General features: G+C 33.9%; 1 protein-coding gene across 4 annotated transcripts in view; it reads right to left on the bottom strand.

The window, feature by feature from the left end:
* Positions 1–3,735: 3,735 nt before the first annotated feature.
* Sap47 (Synapse-associated protein 47kD) overlaps positions 3,736–13,165 on the bottom strand; it is a 66,909-nt gene continuing 57,479 nt past the window's right edge. For 2 of the 4 annotated variants that reach the window (XM_083124040.1, XM_083124042.1), the window contains one exon: positions 3,736–5,590. In XM_083124040.1, coding sequence (XP_082980166.1) covers positions 5,451–5,590 — 140 coding nt within the window. In that variant the 3' untranslated portion in view covers positions 3,736–5,450. The other 2 variants (XM_083124041.1, XM_083124043.1) reach the window with 2 other exon arrangements.

Raw genomic sequence — 13,165 nt, 5'->3', positions numbered from 1 at the left:
AATGATGTGCCACCTCTGCAGACCCAGTCTTTTCTGTTGCCATAGGTATTTTTTGCAGACAGCAATGCTCGTATATCTGGGGCAAATACGTATAGCAGTTTTTAATTTGCATTAATTAACTGAACTAGCCATTAGGAAAGTACCCTGAACAATTTCATTGCCACCCTGCATTTGTTTTAATTATAAATGGCTTGGTGGTTGAGCAAAAAGGTGTGGTATGCCAGAGACCTGCATTCAAGTCCTAGTCAAGCCTCATCCTGTGTGCACTTATATTCAGTTCAACTATCATTGTAATTGGCCTGTAAAACTAACTGTGTTGATCTGTATTATTTTTGGATTTCTGTTTCAATTAGAGTACTACATAGTAGCAAGACCACATAAAATTCTCTCTACCTGCAGTCAATATATTTTTCTGTTAGTTGCAAGATGGCATATAGGAAAAATGTGCAGTACAAGTTGGAGGATATAATATGAAAAGAGGTTGCTCTGATGTCATCAGCATTTACATAATGGTAAATACACTGTGTATGATATTTCACATTAATTGATGTAAATCAATATAAACAGATCTACTGGTTAATTTTAGTGGCCTTCCAACAATTGTGATGTGCAATGTGAAAAGCACCGATCACAAGATATGACATTGTTATTCTTCATTGCTGTTAGCTAATCTCAACGATGAGCAGGACTAATCTATTCTATATACACTGCTGGACAAAAAAAAACTGGACACTTGCATTTTTTGTGATAACGCATAAATTCTGATTTAAAGGCTAATTAAATGTTGCAGAAATCATTGGAAATAAGAAAACCTGAATATATTCAACAGAAAGCAAATTAAAATTTATTGTTAAGTTAAATTAGAACATAAACGAAAGTTACAGAAAACTGCCAAAAAAAAAAAAATCGAAAAAAATCTTAGCAATATTTTTTTTAATATTGTTAACTGATACTGGTCGGGTATATAAGCTGTCTAGTAGCAGGTGTTACCTCCCATGCCATCAATTACAGCTTGTAACCGCCGTGGCATACTTCGAATAAGGTTGGCAATCAGTTTTTGGTCCAATTGCTCCCATTCTTCTTGAATAGCACGTCTTAGCTCTTTAATTGTTTCTGGAACTATTGCACGGTTTCTGATATGTCATTTCAGTTGATCCCATCCATGCTCTATCGGATTTAGGTCCGGACTTTGTGGTGGCCATTCTAATTGCGTAATCCCAACTTCGTCCAGGTACTCGGTGACAATATTCGCAATGTGAGGACGTGCATTGTCATGCATAAAAACAAAATCTGGGCCTATGAATGGTGCATATGGTGCTACTACATGATCTGCCAAACATTCTCTAATATACCTGTGAGCTGTCATTGCCCCATTCTCTACAAGAACCAACTCTGTACGTCCTTGTAAAGAAATACCTCCCCAGACCATGACACCACCGCCTCCAAAGGGTGTTATTTCAATGAAACAACATTGTGCATAACGCTCATTAGGTATTCTATACACATGTTCACGCCTGTCTGATGAACGTAGGTTGAATTTTGACTCATCGTAGAATAAAAACCTTTTCCCACTGTTCCACATTCCAATGTAAGTGTTGTGTAGCAAATTCCAGTCTTCGCTTCCAGTGACGTGCTAACAACCTGGGACCTGTAGCCGGCCTCCGAGATGATAAACCACTTTCATTCAGTCTTCTACAAACTGTTCGTGAAGAAACCACAGCTCTATGAACATTTCTCAAATGCCGTGCCACAATATTTGAAATCGTACGACGGTCTCTTAAAACTATGGTATGCATGAAACGATCTTCCCGTGCTGTTGTGCATCGTTTCCGACCAGAACCCGGTCTTCTACCATAGGAACCAGTTGCATGATATTGCCAGAGAGCTTCATGGATAGTACTTCATGCTATATTTAGCACCCTAGCAATATAGTGCACACTACGACCATCATCACGAAGAGCTACTGCTTTTACTAGCTCTTCACTTCTCATTTTCAAGCTAGCAAACTTACAATACACTTGCAAGAAAAACACCAGCAATGACAATGTCAATAATATCTGTTACTATGAACCAAAATTCATGCCTCTCTAGACAAACAAAATAACATCAACAGGAATTGAAAATCAATAAATTAAAACAAAATTGCATGAAATTAATTTTGAGCCTACTAGGTGTTCCAAATAAGTAAATACGAGCAAATAAATAAATAAATAGATAAATAATAAACGTAAAAAGTATGGAAAATGTTCAATAATGAATGTTCAATTGTTCAATACTTAACTGAGTGCGTAATTCATAAGTAATTCCAATTCAGATGTCAAATGTTAAGGTGTCCAGTTTTTTTTTCTATGTACGTTTTTTCCGGCATAACTCTCGAACGCCTGGAGCAATTTCAACCAAACTTTGTAAATGTATCACTTGCAATCTGGAAAGAATACTTTGGGGATGACACACCCTGGGGTGGGGTGGGAAGGGGTGACATGTAAAAATAATCGAAAACGACAGGTATTAAATTCTGCACAGACAGACATTCGTAACTCTATGCAATCCCACACAACGATAGTGTTTCTTGGGTTGTCTAACATTCAACTCCAAGTTCATCACCTATCGGCATGTGGGGGGTGAAAATAAAATGCCACAAATGACCTAGATTAGTGTCGAATCCATAGTTTTCGGAGTCGCTAAGCTAATTGGTGACATTCACGAACACATTCAAAATTAGTTACATTTACACTATAGTTAGAATTTATTATTTTGCTGTCTAATACAAGATTGAGTTAAATAAATACCCGGACAATGCCAGGTAATCAGCTAGTGATTAGGTAAAGTTGTGAAGACTCATTCAGAAAACACCCATGCCCAGGTCAGATCTGAAACCTATGGATTTTGGTGGCGAGATCGAAAGTTGACCCCTGTATGTGCTGGATACCAATCGTGCACAAGATGTTGTCAACTTGTATAAGCTGTGAATATGCTTTACATCAAAACTCGGCATCCATTAAAATCCATAGAAACTCAATCTTCTTAATGTCGCCGGCTGTATACTATATTGTTGTATGTCCATCTGCACAAACTTTTCAGGACAGCTGACTGAAGTTTGAAGTATGTGAATTTTGAAGATTTGCAAACATTTTATTATTATGAAGAAACTAGTACTCACTTTTATCCGCGAAGCTGTTTTTTCTTCTTTTTCGATTAATTTCAGTGGCCACTGCCACCATCCTCATTGGAACTTGCTGTACTGTTGCTTGGCATGCGTTTTTTGTTCGTAGTTCTCTGGCTGCCGCTGGTGACAGTGGTGGCAGTGGCCACTGAAATTAATCGAAAAAGAAAATACAGCTTTGTGGATAAAAGTGAGTACTAGTTTCTTCGTATTTATATACTACCGCGTGTCTCCTTTCCCAATTATGAATTTTTATTATTGTTGATAACACCATTTGACATCTGGGTACATCACTTCAGAACATGGCACATTTAACATGTACTGAACACGATAACATCAACTCATTCACGACTAACAGTGTAGATACGACAAAGCAGCATTCAATCGGTGATGTGTTGAGTAGTCCTGTAGGCATTCATGTAAATGGCTAATGTACAAAACTTATGGGCATGCTTCCCCCAATAATTATATTCCTCATTCTCATCTGAATTTCCAATTATGTTCTCTTTATATACTGACAGAACTACTTTCAACAGGGGAGAAATATGAAGTGAAAATAAAATATATTGCACTGTGCAAATTTTTATTTATTGTTTTTCATAACATACATTTTTTTTCTCAGAGAACACAACACAACTTTTATTTCTTTTTCCTCTGGAGAAGGTTTTGAAAAGTACTCCAATACCTATGAAGCCGCTGCTATCTCTTAAAATAAATCTCAATTCAAAATATTAACACTTTTTGTTAACAAAATTTACCATTGGGCCTCATAAGTAGAGGTGTAACACATCCATCAGTAAATAAGAGTCATGCATACATCAAAATCATGTATACATATACACACGCATACACATGCACACGCACACACAGCCTTTCTCTATAATCTGTACCTCTAAGGGAACAATATATGTACAGACAGTCTGTAACAATCAAAATATATATATATATCACACAGATGTGTTATGCACTCAAAAGAAGTATGCTACATGAACAAGGAAAACATATGAGAATTTTTTAAAAAAGTAATAAGATGCATATGTATATATCAAGTGGCTTAAAAATCTATCAACATTTGTAACAATTTGTCCCAAGTAGAAGGCTGATGGAATCATGCCATTCTTGCAACAAAATTTAAACTGACAAAAAGTAACTTTTTAAAAAATATATAATACATTAATTTATATATTATACCAATATGCTGTACAGTAACTACAGTGAAAACTATGATACAATAATAATTGAAATAATCCTTGCCAGTCTCGAAATATATATATATGTATATAAAATTGCAACCTATTATTACTATTCAAGTATGAAAAACAAAAAATTGTCAGTTTTGACTAGAAATTTATTACATGCAGCCACTCTTAATCAGTCTATTTTTTTCCTTGCTATTGAAAACTATTAAAGGAAAAATTGATTAAAAGCATACTCTTAACCAATCAACAACACACATTCACAATGAGGAGGTGGGGGAAAAATGCCTCATTATGGCAATGGAATGATAGCGTCTACGTACCATTGATAAGATAATCATTACATACCATATCAACTATGGAGAAAATACTTGTCTCTATCATCTCATCAAAATACTGGTTTCAATTGGTTCAGAGGAAATAAAAAAAAATTGATATTTCCTCCCACCGAACAATGATCTGTTCGAACTTAGCTACCACACACACATCCACATGGAAATTTTGTGATTCAAACAACTTTTTTACTTTTTTCCAGCTAAAAAATAATACAACAGCATTGTTATTTGCATATTGTTAAACAGCACAATTAGTATTTTAGTAATACGAAAACAAGTTTTCAAAGTAAATATTACTGATACATACCCACAATAGCATTAAAAAGTAGGACTACAAAATTATTTGACATATTAACATAGCACTGTAATTTACATATGTTCATCAATTCACAATTATATACACAGAATATGTTTGCAAACACCATTTTTAAAGTGACAATATACATATGTTACCAAAGTCTGTCATATATGACAACAATTAAAAATCAACTACAAGAAGAAACTTGAAACTTTGATCTACTGTTTGCTTTTCTTGTTGACTGTTACGAAACCTAGCAGAACTATAAAAGCAGAATGTTTAAAACCACAAATTTTTAATGAAGACTGTTAATTGAAACACATGATTCCTTGTTTTTTGTCTTAATGGGACAAACAATACTTGTTTTCAAGAAAGAAATTAAATGCTTTCTTTGTGCATAATGGGAATTTGGTTTTAAGTTTCAAGTTGCCAAAGTTCAAAGTACCAAGTTCCAAGTTTCACTTCAAATCAGTGCTATCTTCAGCATCCAACATTTCTTGAATTTCGTTTTCCCAGTCGTGATCCTGTTGATTGTCTCCGTCATTAACCACTTCATAATCTTGAAGCTCTGCCTGAAGTTCCTTCTCCCATTCTTCTTCTGGGGACAAAGATGGAGGAAGCATAACAATAAAAAACAAACAAAACACTCCCTTAAATGTTTCAAGCAACATGATAAAGGAAGCAAATCAAAATAAAGGTGAAAAAATTCACAAGGTTCACCAAATGAAACAAAACTTGCAAAATAAATGTTTGAGAAAAAACAAACAAATAAAAACTAATGCAACAAGCGAGATAGCACATTCCATAAATTTGCAAACACTACTAATGCAAGGAAAAAAACTGGAAATAATTTTCGAAGTAGATTTCTTTTTAAGTATTCAAAAGAGCTTCATGGCATGCTCTACATCAAACAAAGCAAAATTCGGCAAATTTGAAAAGTAATTTATTTCCTTTTCCGTAACTGTTAATTTCCTTCTCACAGTCATACTCAAATTAATGTTAATCTCACATCAAACTAAGAATTCGAGAAAAACCCACCCAAGAGACAATATAAACCCTGAGAAAGATATATATGTATATATGATAGTGCGAAAGATCACCCCTTCATAATACATACCCTTGCATAACAAAGTGGTACTTATTGTCTTAAAACTTGGAAACACTTTATTTTGCAAGTACCAGCAACATACAAGTAGAGCATCTGCACTTTCATAAAATGTAGACAGCGGAGACAGAATACAGATTATTACTATATTGACATTTGTTTTTTTGAAACTGGCAGAAACACACACAATACTGTTTAGAATATGCATTCTTGCATTTATCATCACTTAGCATGTATTTTTTTATACTTTAATTCCCTATATGATTCCTCTCGGATTAATATGTAATTGTCGACACACTAGCAAGATAATACTGTGCAAAATTCTACACACTTGCAAGATGCACACCTTGTATAATTCTCTTTCTTTATCTGGAAGCCATCATTTGCGAATACGAGCAGCTTCCTGCATGAAAGATTGCTTGAAAATTATTTCCGGAAGCAACACTCGCTCATCTCCACCCAAATGCCTCTATAATTATGGAACACGTCTAACAGTTGGGTAGTGTATACCATCAGCCACAAAGCATGCACCTATGTGATATAACAGCATTGAAATGAAGTGAGACTACAGCACAGGAAACGGGAAATGGGAAGCAAAGAGAGGAGGTCACGGAAACTGAGTGGCCCATGCTATCCTTCTTCTTAGGCTGTTAAAAAAAGAGCAAAAAGAAGGCCTTACCCTTCATATAAATCTGTAAAAATTATATTAACAAATTTTCATGAGCCAGCATTTTGAAAAGAAGAATAATAACGCTACCATCACTGCAAAGAGAGCTGCAAGGCTGTACCAAAACATGATTCCATTTTGTTTTTTCAAAAATGCTAATTAGTTATTATGTTGCAAGTACATGTAATTCCCAAGAATGTGACACATGCATTCTGAGACATACTTACACCTGAGATCAATAATGAATGAGAAGAAAAAATCAGAAAAAAAACAAAGAATCATATGAAAGCAATGCTAAATGCTTGACTTTTTTATTACTTTCAGCCATAAAAAAGAAAAAAATACCAAACAGCAAAAAAACTATTCAATCAAGATGACTTGTCAATTTATCATATTCCATCTCTGAAATTTGTACAGTAATACAGGACTTTATCATATATATTTGGGATGTACTGATTTCTAAATATTCAACACAAATTTCATGAGGAATCGTGTGGCCATTAAGGGTTTTGCATCAGGAAAAAAGTGAGTATTCTTTTGCAAAAACAGGTTACATGAATTTTGACGTTATAATTATAACAAAACTGCAGTATTGTGTACTCAATTATAGATTATTTATAGAAATATTATACTGGTAATATAATCAGCAATTTTACTAACATACTAATACAATGCAGAATAATCAGTCCCATCCCTAATATATAGAGCTGAGAAATTAGAAATATAATTCATATACAATATATATGTATATGGGTCATTCCATGTCAAATCAGGCAGGAGTTGACCCTCATAGTTACCAATTTTGATGATATTTGGTACACAACTTTTCTTTGCTCCAAAACCGATACCTGTGAAAGGATTTTACTGAAATATGATTATTACGTATCATAGGAGAGTTGTTCAAAATGTCAATTTTGAGCAACATGCCTTTTTCAATTATGTATATCTCTGGAACGAATGAAGATACAGAAGCATTCTTGAGCTCATTGTAAGGAGGAAAGATGGTAGCATCTTATGAGATGATCAAATGTTGAAACTTAGGAAAATTTGAACACTTTTCAAATTTCAAGTTGGAACAGCTCAAAACACCCCCCAATCGATTTTTCTCATTTTTTGATATTATTAACTACCATCATTCCTCTTGATACTGAGAAAGTCTTTATCGTGGTGTTTTTTGATATAAGGTTGGAAAATGAAGTTGAAATTAGTCCTGCATCAGCAATGAACTATGATGAGATTTTTCATTTTTCTCCCTTATATCAAAAAACACCATGATAAGACTTTCTTAGTATAAAGAGGAATGATGGTAGTTAAAAATATCCAAAAATGAGAAAAATCGATTGGGGGGGGGGTGTTTTCAGCTGTTCCAACTTGAAATTTGAACATTTGAACAGTGTTCAAATTTTACTAAGTTTCAACATTTAATCATATCATAATATGCTACCATCTTTCCTCTTTACAACGAGCTCAAGAATGCTTCATTCCCGAGATACACATAATTGAAAATGGCATGTTGCTCAAAATTAATATTTTGAACAACCCTCATATAATATGTAATAATCATATTTCAGTAAAATCCTTTCACAGGTATCGGTTTTGGGAGCAAAGAAAAGTTGTGTACCAAATATCATCAAAATCGGTGAGGGTCAACTCCTGCCTGATTTGACGTGGAATGACCCATATATATATATATATATATATATATACTGTATTTATATACTTTCTATGGTTTTCTGTTGTTGTTTTTTGACAATGTTTCCACACTGTTGGTGAGTACCCTACTCAGGTCCATTAAGTTATGTGTAACTGAAATGCAAGACAAGCAACATGTAATGGTGTGAGCTGAATTTTTTACATCTTAGTTCATACTCATAATAAAATAGTTTTAAAAAATACACAGCTGGAGCAATTAATAAAAAGATAAAGTTCAATGTTGTGATCTAAAAATAGTCAGCCTTTTACCTGCCATATCACTGTGTTCCTGATGAAGATCAAAACATTGAACTTGATGTTGTTGATGTATTGAAACCAAATGAACTAAAAAATACACTCCTTGCACCATTACATGGTGGTTGCCTTTCATTTCAGTTAAAAATACGTAAACTCTTAATGGATGAAAAACGTAATACTTGATAAGAGCAATTGCCATCAGTGTGGAAACACCATCAACAGGAAACCTCAGAAGGTACATTAAAAATTAATTTTATAGACACTGGCTATGTTTCCACAGTCAGTAAGAATTTAGAAAAAAAAATATTAACATTACACAATGACATAATTCACTACACAGAAGCATAATATTCAGGAAAAAACTATGCTACTAGAACATACTTTTCTATTTTGTTGGAATCTTTTCACACAATAGCAAAATATGATCAACAATAAGAAATTACAAGGAAAACTTGTGTTGTTCAAGCTGCCTACAATATTGAGAAATATGTGGGTGAACCAGATACTAGTAAGTAATTACAAAATGGTGCAAGAGAAAAAAAAACAAAAAACAATACTACATAGCTGCAGTTCAAGTCACCACAGGCTCATTAATCTGGATGGTGTAATTTCAAGTGTGCTACGATGGTGAGTGTTCCCTTTCACATTTAACGTACAGAAGACATTCAGACTTAAGACTTCAGAATGCAAAACTGAACATCTTCCATCTGGCTCTTTTACACTAGAGATGATCCATTTAAAGTAGAACCATGAAATATTTCTTATTCATATAAGCAGTGAAATCAAGACATGCTTCCTGTCCATAAACAAGGAAGAAGAAAAAACAATTATCGAATAATTGAGTTTTGTGGAATTTTTTTATCAGAACCTCAACAATAAGATGCTGAAAGTTTCAAGTGTATTGCAGTGCTTCTCAGCCTTCATAAGCACACAGCCTGATAAATTCTTCTTTAAAAAGTTGTTTCCTGATTCCAACAATTTGACTTAAATATCTCTCAAATTTTTCCATTTTACACATTAATTAATATGTATCTCTGAAATTAAATAGGAATAAATAAATTATTAAATTAATTTGGAACATACTGATTTTCCTTGGCATGTTGCATTTTGAACACCAAAAAACTCAAATTAATCATTTCCACTACAAAATATCGGTTAATGAAAATTCATGCCCAAACAAAAATTACAAATATCAAGATAACTTCCTGTGACCCAGTATAATTCATGCCAGTGCCTAGTACTGTGGGCCATGTGCCAGTGGTTGAGAAACACTGATATATATATATACCTAGTCTTACCATAAATACTGTCCCAAAGTTGTAAGTAAATAGACACAAAATGGTGAGAGATATTGCAATATCAGAATAACATGAGATGCATGGATGCATTATGAACCAAAATCACAAATAATTATTCGAAATGGCTACCTTCAGCACTGACACACTTCTGAAGAAGTCGTGGCCACTCATCAATGAAATTACGCAACACATCAAGTGGAAACTCCGCAGCTGCCTTCTGAAGAGACCGCTTTAAACTGTCAATATTGGGATGTCTCTTCTTGCAAGCCATCTCCTGAAGCTTGGACCACAATTTGTAGTCCGAAGGGTTTAAGTCTGGACTGGCAGAGGGCCAATCTGACGTGGAAATGAAGTCAGGAACATTTGCCTCCAACCAGTGCTGGGTGGTGCGTGCTTTGTGTGCTGGGGCTAAGTCCTGCTGGAAGCTCCAGTTCTCTCCATGGAAGATGGTGTCGGTAAGATTCTTGGATAGTGTCTCAAGCACTGTCTGCTGGTACACTTTGGCTGATGTTTTTACCCCTTTTTCACAGAAATGGAGCGTGCCTTCATAGCAAATGTTCCAGACTTCATTTCCACTTCAGATTGGCCTTCTGCAAGTCCGGACCTATACCCTTTGGACTACAAATTGTGTTCCAAGCTTCAGGAGATGGCTTGGAAGAAGAGACATCCCAATATTGAAAGTTTAAAGCGGTCGGTCTCTTCTGAAGGCAGTTGCTCATTTTCCAGTCGATGTGTTGCGTAATTGAATTGATGCGTGGCCACGAAGACTTCAGAAGTGTGTCAGTGCTACAGGTGGCCATTTAGAATAATTATTTGTGATTTTAGTTCATAATGCACCCATGCACCTCATGTTATTCTGATATTACAATATCTCTCACCATTTTGTGTCTATTTATTTACAACTTTGGGACAGTATTTATGGTAAGACTAGGTATATATATATATATATATATATATATATATATATATATATATATATATATATATATATAAATCAAATAAGGTAAAAGGAAACACTCACCGGACAGTAGAAAAATTCAAAATTTTCGCTAATTTATAGCATCATCGGTGTGAGAAGAAACAGATGCTATAAATTAGCGAAAATTTTGAATTTTTCTACTGTCTGGTGAGTGTTTCCTTTTACCTTATTTGATTTTTACTTAGCCCTTTTGGCCCTCCTTGCTTTTATCCATTATATATATATATATATTATCTTCTCTAATATTTCTGAGACCATCAAACATCAGGCTGTATTAATATGTTGAAGTATGGAGCAAGCATTGGAAGACTTTTCCTTGAATACACTAATATTACTTTTCACATGTGTTTTTGATTTTTCTGATTCAATTTCATGTGCTTGCTCCCTCAAGAGTATCTTTGGAGGGGGACCAAGGCCTGACAAGCACCTTTTCATTGGGTAATCCATGCTCAACACCTTTTCATTGGGTAATCCATGCTCAACACATTGACTATCACTATCATTAATAGTTTTAGACTGGAGTCCGCTACTTCTTTTTCAAGTAGCTCTCCAATGCAGGATCAACACCGATATTGTACGATCTCCCATTGGGGTTAGAACCCAGAACCAAAGGCAAAAGCACTAACCATGTAGAATTGACTGCTATAGCCACTTTCTTAACCATTACACACGTCATTCTTCTAGAGGTGCCTCAGTAAAAATAAAAACAGGATCTTTAGAAATTTACTTAAAATTGACATTACGTGCATTTATAAATATGGAAACATGTTGCTTTTTGAAATATAAATTAATAAAATTATGCAGACATCATTACCTATTGTAAATATAAGAACATGCATCACCTTGTACATGTTAACAAAATGCATCTTGTTCAAAAAAATTAATTGTATCATTTTATTGAGAAAAATATGGGGGTCCGAACAGAACTTAATTACATGCAAATTTAAACAACCACATTCAAAGCCGATGCAGGAGATAGCAAATCTTACATAATTCAGAAAAGGAAAGAATATACTTAGAGGAATCTCTTTCATATCTCGAGCATGGAAATTTCATTTTCTGTACCTTCCACATTAGTCATACCTTCTTAGTATAAATTATGAAAATTAGGACTGCGCCAATGCCAATACTCCTACAGATTCCCACCAATATAAATACTGATGCTTGAAAATTGTAACAAAAAATATTCAAAATAGTTATTGATATCAATATGTAAATAGAGCTGAACCTCGATTTTACGTTTTTCAGGGGATGAAAATGAAAAACACTTAACATGCAGAAAAATGTAAAAATGTAGGAAATTTTTATAACATGTTGCTTCATCATGCAGTTTTGAATGTGTATATAATGTGGGGGAAAATGTAAAATTAGGGCTCCACTCTATCGATTTTTTTTTTTACGATACTACTGCAAATAAATGAAAATAATTTTTGCACAATTTCTGGGATATTTATGAGTGTAAAAGTGTGGTGGCATTCTACGAAATAGTCAAACTTCACAAAATTGTCAGCCAATATCAGTCAATAAATTCCAACCGGATACACCACTGGTAACAATCAATTCAAACATGACTGGAAGAAGCAAATGCAGTTTTCCCCACTATTGTTGAATATACCATGCACAAAGACTTCAAAGAATTTCTCAATTAACAGAAACAAAGTTTAAAAAATGTAAATTTCCTGAAACTTTAATAACTGTATTATTGATAAGAGAAAATATGTATGTAATATTCATTTAGTACAAGGTTTCATTTATTTTCTTTATTAACACATAATGGTCATGCTGAGGTCTTGAAATTTTATGAACAGACAGATTTAAAAAAGTTTCTCAATCTTAGGATTAGATAGTCATTTCTCGAAATCAAAATCTTGAACAATTATCATAAATGTGATTTTAGACACTTCCAGATGCTATTCTGTAAGTTTTTTTTTTTTAACAAAAAGGATGACATTTACTTGTGTTATTACTTCAGTATGCATAATCATGAAAATGTCATTAAATCTGTGATGAAGCAGCTATTGTTAGAATCATGCACATGCTTGGTTATTGTCCTGGATGAGTAAATTTTGGTATTATTACATTATTTGTTTCACGCTCACTATGACAAATTGGGCCAAACAACATGCTATTGTGGTCATTAGTTACATAAGGTTTTCTGAGCAACTTACAGAAGC

The sequence above is a fragment of the Lepisma saccharinum genome, chromosome 6, assembly GCF_977018435.1.
Source record: "Lepisma saccharinum chromosome 6, izLepSacc3.1, whole genome shotgun sequence".
Lineage (NCBI taxonomy): Eukaryota > Metazoa > Arthropoda > Insecta > Zygentoma > Lepismatidae > Lepisma > Lepisma saccharinum.
This window is presented reverse-complemented; position numbering and strand designations above follow the sequence as displayed.